General features: G+C 40.8%; 1 protein-coding gene across 1 annotated transcript in view; it reads left to right on the forward strand.

Annotated features, from left to right (window-relative positions):
- The window catches only part of LOC310741187 (keratin, type I cytoskeletal 18-A), a 9836-nt gene extending 1584 nt beyond the window's left edge, over positions 1 to 8252 (forward strand). Inside the window, exons 2-9 of the mRNA XM_083568799.1 lie at positions 1 to 9; positions 1280 to 1362; positions 2587 to 2743; positions 3559 to 3723; positions 4307 to 4432; positions 6886 to 7103; positions 7200 to 7228; positions 7662 to 8252. The exon at positions 1 to 9 is cut by the window's left edge and continues 383 nt beyond it. Of these exons, the coding sequence (XP_083424925.1) occupies positions 1 to 9; positions 1280 to 1362; positions 2587 to 2743; positions 3559 to 3723; positions 4307 to 4432; positions 6886 to 7103; positions 7200 to 7228; positions 7662 to 7777 (903 nt within the window). The 3' untranslated portion in view covers positions 7778 to 8252. The remainder of the gene's footprint in view (positions 10 to 1279; positions 1363 to 2586; positions 2744 to 3558; positions 3724 to 4306; positions 4433 to 6885; positions 7104 to 7199; positions 7229 to 7661) is intronic.
- The last annotated feature ends 219 nt before the right edge of the window (positions 8253 to 8471 follow it).

The following is an 8471-nucleotide window of genomic DNA, read 5'->3' on the forward strand; positions in this document are numbered from 1 at the left end:
GAGCACGAGGTATAACACACACATACAACTGGGTTTCTGCCTTGTACGATTCTACTCAGGGTTCCTACAGTGTAGACCAGAAGGGTGTACCCTTGTCATTTACAAAAGATTTCCTCAGAGAGTTCTTTCAGTAGTTCAAGTGGAGAATCTGAACAACCATTAAAGGCTGCTTTTTTTCTGAGTTTGTAGAAATGTTGAGTGTAATCCACCCTGAAGATCTATGTGCTTTAAAAAGAATTCTTAAAAGCAAGCCTCTGGAAATGGTTCCTGAAAGGTTCTTTGGGTAGTTAAGAGTAAACAAAAGGTTCCTTGAGTGGATGAGTTGAAGACCACAGTGTAAACTAGTCGAATCCAGAACTAAATTCATTAAGAAAATTTTTGCATATTTAAATGTTCTTTCCCCAAAATAGACAAAGTGATTGAACATTATGTGTTCTACATCTGGATTTTCCAGAAGACTCATGAGGCTCTTTTGAGACTTTTCAGAAGGTAAGAATAAACAGGAAAGGAAGGAAGGAATAAGGGGGTAAAGAAGATGGACAGAGAGATGAAGAGTGAGATAGAGAGACAGAAAGAGAGAGAGATATATAGAGAGATAAAGAAAGACAGAATGAGACCTTGTGGTAGTGAATTTTGGGAAGCAGATTATGGTCGGTGTTCTACTGAGTTATACCAGGGTTCAGTAATTCAGGATTTTTTTTGGTCACTGGAGCTGGACGGAGCTCAGAGTCTCAGGTTGCTGTTTCCTCAATAGGGCCAGCATCAGATAACAAACCGAGAGTAGAAGATTGATGGATTCAACCCAATCCAATCTGCTACAACACTCATCTAAAGTTCACCAAAAGCATGGCGGCTAACTTTCGAGACAGCTCCAGAAGAAAATAAAAACATGCTCCTGGATGCAAGAAAACTCCAGATTATCTCCTGTTTGGGTTTATATGTAAATCAATGTTCTGGATCATGATGATGTGATGATAGAAACATGCTCATGTTCTTTCATTACAGGTGTATTTAGAAGATCTTGGTTTTATTTGTCAGAGTTCATGTTATCATTTTTCAAACTTTAGAGTTTTTGGTATCTTCTGGAAGATTTGGTGTGATGAGTAACAGTTGACTCTGCAGGTTGTGTAAAGTTTTGGTGGTTAATGATCAGCTCTTCTCAATCTTCACTCCAGATCACGTGGTTACTCTTTAACACAAAAAATGTGATCGTTAAGAAGGTTAAATATTTAATAAAATCAGGGAAGAAATTGGTCTTCATTTTTTCCCTAATATCCAGGTCAGGAAGAGGACTCTGGAAAATGCTCGCATCATGCTGGAGATTGACAACGCCAAGCTGGCTGCAGATGACTTCAGAATCAAGTGAGTGAGGAGATGAATGTTCTGCCTTAAATAAATCTACACACTAAGAAAAAAGGGGAAAAGGATCCTCAGAGCTTCATTGGACTTTATTCTGTAAAATGGACAAGCTGGAGAACCAATACAGTGTAGACTGGAAGTGTGTGATCTGTTTCACTTTAAAAAAAAAGGGTTCTTTCAAAGTTAAGTTCTTTACATGTTCCTTCAAATGGATAAACTAAAAAACCATTAAAGGCTACCTTTTTTGCAGAGTTTAGACCAGGAACGTAGAAATCATCCTAAAGATCTGTGCGCTTTTGACAGTGTAGACCAGGAGTGCCTTATCTCAGATTTAATATTTTTCTAAAACGAGTTCCTCAGATATTCTCTGGAAAGTTAAAAGTTCTCTCCCCAAAGTAGACAAGCTGAAGACCCATTATCTGTTTTAGGTTTTACTTTTGTTAACCAGTGCCTATGTTCCTCAAGGGTTCTTAGAATAATTACACATTCCTTGAAATGGGAAAGTTGAAAACCTGAGTGAGAGAGTTCTGAGTTCTGAGAGAGTTGACCAGGATTGTGTGATCTAAATGTCCTAAAGACTGTTACAATTATGGTTTTTCAAAGGTTAAAACAAATACAGGTGTGGTTGACCTTTTTTTTAAAGTGAAGATAAGAAGTGTCCATGTATTGAAGATCTAACATTCTTATAATAATTATTTGTGTATTATCAACATATCTTTCAGTAGAATTTTATTCTATTAGGGTTTCACTGACAAAGATGAAGATCATCTTTTTGAAATGAAGATCTCTCACTGGTTCTGGGTTTAACAGTGTCTTGTCAATCCATACTCATTAAAAAACAAGGGTTTCTCAACAGATTATTAAGGGTTCTGGATTGACCTTTTTTTTCTGAACATGCAGACAGGAATGTCCTTAAAAATCTTCTTTCATTAAAAAAAGTTCCTTAAAGGTTCTTGCTCTAGTTTACAGATTATTTCCTAAAATAATGGAGCTGATGAAGGTTCTGAATTTGACCTTTTTTGCAAGATTTATCTCACCAATTATTTCTAGATCTGTGCTGTAAGTTCCTGAAGGGTTCTTTAGATAATTGAGTTTCTAAATATATTTTTTTTTTTTTTTTTTACATTAAAGTTTTGGTTTTTTTTGGAAAAACCAACACTGTGTTCCTCTACATAAAACATCTATAGAAAGTGTTGATGGAAGTCTGGGAGTCTGTTTGTGTTCCAGATGGGAAACTGAGAGTGCTATGTGTCAGTCAGTGGAGAGAGATTGTGTGGCTCTGAAAAAGGCCAAGACAGACCATGATCAGATTATCGCCACACTACGAGGGGACCTGGACAGCCTCAAGGAGGAGCTTTACTTCCTGAAGAAGAACCATGAGGAGGTATGTGTTTAAAAGCACACCATTGGATATTAGATTGAGGTATTTTTAATTCTGAAATCTTTGCAATGGAGGAAGTTTGCTCTCCCAATCTGGCAACCCTGTCCAGTCCACTGCTTCTCCTCGAACACGGGGCAGAGTGACTCCTGCCCCAGTGGGCTGCTAGTGCAGTTCGTGTTTTTACATTCTGGGACCCAGTATGTAAAAACAGTTGCTATTGCTAGTAACTAAGTGCAATAGCAACTCCAGAGAGGAATAGAGGAATAGAGGAATGAAATAAAATTTAGAAAATAATCAAATAGATTTTAATTGCTGTGAAATGAAATTGAAATAGAATTGTGTAACTTGTGACCTCATTATGCCTCATAAAGTTTGCATGTATGTTCTGTAATAATGAAAACACCCTGATTTATAGCAAAGATTCGGTGGTCCAGTTCAGCACAGAGATGTTACTGCTCCATCATTCTAGATGCGTGTTCAAAACCGGGATGAGACTAGCGTGTGCGTTAGAGCCTCGTAGCGTGCAATTGGCATGTAGTCATTACAAAGACAACAGAAGGTAACACAAGACATCCATCAAATATTTAGAGACTAAGTCAATAATGAAAAGACTTCCTCCTACTCCACACTGCCGATGCGGTATCAGGTTCTTTACACTGATGCATCACACACACACACACACACACACACACACACGTGTTTGCCCGTGTACGGACCACACCCGATTAAGCAAACACGTGTGAATTTACACAAACTTAATCAAATACACAATCAAATACCATTAGGCTGAGCTGTGAAGTTACGTGAACTCTGTGCAGGAGATGGATAGCCTGCGGGCTCGGATAGCACAGGAGGACGTCAACGTTGAGGTGGACGCCGCTCGTGGTCCTGAACTCGGCTCGGTGCTGTCTGAACTCCGCTCTCAGTACGAGGGCATCGTGCAGAAGAACAAGGAACAAGCGGAGGACTGGTACCGCAAAAAGGTCAGGGATTAACACACTCGATTCCGATTAGCCACTGATACCGAATATTATCCATACAGTTTCCATAGTAACCGCTTGAATTAAAAACAAGCACAATGGCTGATAAGGTGAAATTTTCCTCTTTTAAAGAGAAATTTAACTTGACGTTTATAGAAGTTGTATCTAGTGTCCAGAACTAAAGTTGTGTTTTCTTGATAACAAAAAAAAAAATGTAAAAAAATTGAGGCTTCAGATCTATAATTACTCCTGGACCAGGAAGACCAGGTGTGTTGAATCAATTTCCTGTCAATCTATGTTCTTTAAAAATGATTATGGGTTCTGGGTGGATATTTTGTTTCTGAAAGTATAGACCAGTTTTTCCCTCCTGCAGAAGATCTATAAATATTATGAAAAAGAGTTCCTTCTTTGAAAAAGTAAGGAGACCACTTCTGTTGTCCAACCACACCTTCAACCTTTCACACCATCTTTTCAAAATACATAGGAATGTTCCAGAATATGTTTCACTATAGTAACCTTGTGTAACATTCCTCATGACCTCGCTAAACCACGTGTACGGCGTGTTTAAAGTGTTCCTCTTGTACAGCTGGAGGTGGTGCAGACGGAGGTGAGGGAGAGCAACGAGGCTCTGCGAGGAGCTCAGAGCGAACTCACCGAGAGGCAGCGCTTCCTACAGACTCTGGAGGTGGAACTGGAGAGCCTCCACAAACAGGTCAGAACCACCATGATGCAGGAGAGGAGGAGGAGGAGGGAGGGGAAGTGAAGGTGGGGGCAACCTTTTAAAAACACTGCTTCTGTTTACAGAGCGCTTATAGAATTACAGAGCAATTTAAGACTTTGCCCTTTTCAAACACAAGTCCCTAAAGCTCAGTGCTGCCCGGCCCGTGTCCCCGCGTCCCCGTTCGGTGTTCTGTTTTTTTTCCCGGTCCACAAGCACCTGGCTGATCGGGGTCAGTCAATTTCAGGTCGAGAATGTGAAAGCGATGCCGCTTAAAGGGACATTTGTGCTCGTGGTGAGGACTGAATAATCGCTCAGTATCACCTGCTGCATCAGCGACAACCTTTCTCATGAGAGCTCGGTTTTCACTTAAGACGCACTTATCTCGCTCTCGGGTCGGATCGGGATCAGGATCAGGAAGATGTCGGCCTTAGTGCAGACTTTTTTTTCATGAGCTGCACATTTACTGTAAACAGATTACATAGGGGACTGTTTCAAAGGAATTACAGCAAAAACGCAAACACAATCAACCCTCAGCCACACAAACACACAATCCCACACACTCGATTTTTTTATTCCATGGAAAGAACACAATCTACAATCTCTCCAATCTGAACTTGAAATAACAATATTGTAAAGTCAAAAGGACTCTCTGTCTGCATGCAACACTGCGGAGTCATGTTTTCTTATCGCAGATGACACGTCTGTGATTTTATCACGGACAGCAAGTTAGAACAAAGAACACGTGAAATTCTGCGTGAAACTGAGCATATCTGCCACAGAGATTTGACATACGTCAACATACGGCGGTGTGAGGCGTTCGATGTGCTTTGAGTGGCACCTGAGCTTCCTGTAAAAAAAAAAATCTTATCAGTTCAGATTTCTTCAATGAGAAAGATTCAGCTTCTATACAGAATCCATACATACTGTTACTCTGTGGGTGGAAGTTAATTCTGACTCGTGTCAGTGGTTTACGGCAGTTTGGAATAAACTGGTCAGACCGGCTAATGATGAGATCTCAGTAATAACCACAACTCATTTCCATCTCTTTAATATTTACACTGAAAAAAATGGGGGGATTAAATAAGCAGTAAAACGACACTCTGTTGTAGAGTTCTACAAAGAACCTGCAAGAGTTTTCTTTTCCTATAAGGAGTGTATGGATGATGCTCTGGAAAGGTCAGCAGGTACACTGTGTAGTTACAGAGGCTGTGAAAAGTGTGGAAAACATCTCGTAACTATGGTTTATGAGACACATTTGTTTTGTTTCTATTCAACAAAATCAGTAAAAAGCAAAAACGCAAACGAATCTGACAGTAAATGAGTGGAAAAAAGTTCTGTGGAGTCCAAATGGGACCTTTGTGTCTCTAACAGAAGAACTTGTGTAAGAGGACAGAAGATCTGATCAGACTCCTTTACCCCCACACTCACACACATGGAGGCGGAAGTTTGTTTGGGGTTGTTTTGGAGCAGATAAGATTCCAAGAAAGTGAAAGAAATCCTGAACCAACACGGCTCCTATTTCGTACTTCATCACCATGTAGTTCCGTCTGGACTGCGGCTCTTTGGAAGCGACTTCACCGTACAACAAGACGATGAGTCGAAGCTCACGTCTGAGTTCTGTACGTGTTATTTAGAGAGAAAACACACGTCTGGAGTGATATCTATCATGGCCTGCCCAGTCACAGCACCTAAATCCTACTGATCTGCTCTAGGATGAAGAAGAACATCTCACACTAGTGAAGAGCATCTTCAGAGAATTTTACAAGAGACACAGCAAAATATATCAGCTGAACGTTTGCAGAAACAAAGTGTTCAGATGCTGAGTGTGTGTAAAACTGTTCTTTATGCTAAAGGAGGACTTTATAATGAAAATAAAGTGGAACATCTGGACTTTTAGAGATTTGTTTGGTCAAAGTAAATCTTTATACTGTTACATTGTTGCATAGAAACACAATAAACATGCATGTGTTTCTCAAAACCCATAAAACACTAACAGACACTGTATATAAAAATGTGTGTGTGTGTGTGTGTGTGTGTGTGTGTGTGTGTGTGTGTGTGTGTGTGTGTGTGTGTGTGTGTGTGTAACTTTAGGAGAATGGAACACTGAACTGCATCTATAATTCACACAAAGTTCTTATCCATCACTACTTTTACTTTCCATACTGAGGTCTGTTCAGAAACAGGACATTTTCTGATCTTCCTGAAGCCAGACAGGAAGTGACACGTTCTGGAGAAGGCTAAAGAGGGACATGTTTAGCTTTAGCTCTGTTTTCTTGAAATGACACTAAAATAAAAAAAAAATAAAAAAGCATCAATTAATTGAATAAGCACTTAAAAATGATGAACAATTTATCATTAATAAACGTTTTGATCTTTTTAGTTTTTTTCATTGAATGATAATGAGATTAATGTTGGACCAATTCTGACCTCGTCCCATCGCTCAGGTTGCTGCCCTGGAGGGGAACCTGGGTGAAACAGGTCAGAAGTATGCCCTGGAGATGGAGCGCCTGCAAGCCACACTGAACCAGCTAGAGGAGGATCTCTCTCAGCTTCGGCTGGACATGCAACGCAACAAAACCGACTACGAGCAGCTCCTGCGCATTAAACAGAACCTGGAGCTGGAGATCGCCACCTACAGGCGCTTGCTGGAGGGAGAGGAAGCGTGAGTGCTGAAATCAAGGGTTTTGTTTACTTTTAATCGACTTCCAGTCTAGTTCATTTGAAATCTGATGTTCTGCTTATTCTTCATCTCTTGCAGCGTTAAGGAAGTCCTTCCACCTCCTAAGAGTGAGTATTCCAGCATGCCAGGATACGTGCACTTGTTCATATGTTTACAAAAGAGAAATAACTCCTGCCCATTCCTTCACTCTGTGACATAAGCAGCTTTCACTTCGATAAGAGTTCTGTTTCACTCGAGACCCGCCCAGCTTACTCTGGTTAATGAACTCAGCACAATCTGATTAAAGGTTTGGCTTCGGGTTAAAAATACATCATCTGTTTGTCCGGTATGAAACGAGCTGAGAGGTCGACTCACGTCTCATAGCAGCAAGGCAACTAACATACGCCGTGGCTGCAGACTAATGACAGATTAAACGCCGTACACCGAGCAACGTCGCAAAACACAGCAGCACGTCCTTGCCTACGCAAACCTGACCCTAAAAACTTCATATGCCTCAGGTTTTTAATTTTCCTGACTGACGTATGCCGTTGTTCTCCACAGAAGAGCCTGACGTTCGCACCAGGAAGATCGTCAAGGTGGTTACTCAAACCATGATCAACGGGAAAGTGGTGGATGAATCCAGCGAGGTCGAACAAATCGAAGAGTCCAAGAAGTGAGAATCCGAGTCCAAAATAAAGCTCTCATTGTTCGTTAGGGACCGCATTAACGACCCCCCCAACACACACACACACACACACACACACACACACACACACACAGACACCCCCCTTCCCCCCCAGGAGGCCCCCTGAAGGACTCTCACGTTTCAGTTTCAGACCCATCAAAGCCTTTCAGACTGATCATCTTTCCTGCGTCTTTCTCCAGCTACACAAAGAGGCCACATTACCAGAGTAAACAGATATCTGCTTCTCCAGGTCCGTACACGGGATAAAGTCCTTCCTTTGTGCTTTAGTGTTTTTAGCGAGAGATTCTTTTATCATTATTTTTCTCCCCTTTTTCCTGCTTGCCTGCAATTTGAGCACTTCTTCTAGGATTATGAAAGCAGGATGAAAGTAGTGCTCTGTAATCTCTAATCTGTAAACAGTTTATAGTGTAACGATTTGGGAAATAATAAAATAGTTCCTTCAGGTCTACAGGTTTGATCTCATTTTTGCTCTTTGCCACATTTCTTAATGCTGTTTGGGTTGAATAACGCTTCATTCATCCATTCATCTGTACCAGTTCCAGATTTCTTCACTATTTTGTATTTAATTTCACACACACACACACACACACACACACACACACACACACACACACACACACACACACACACACACACGCCTGATGATAATTTAAGTGAAATACACA

The sequence above is a fragment of the Silurus aristotelis genome, assembly GCF_946808225.1.
Source record: "Silurus aristotelis genome assembly, chromosome: 18".
NCBI classification, from domain to species: Eukaryota; Metazoa; Chordata; class Actinopteri; order Siluriformes; family Siluridae; genus Silurus; species Silurus aristotelis.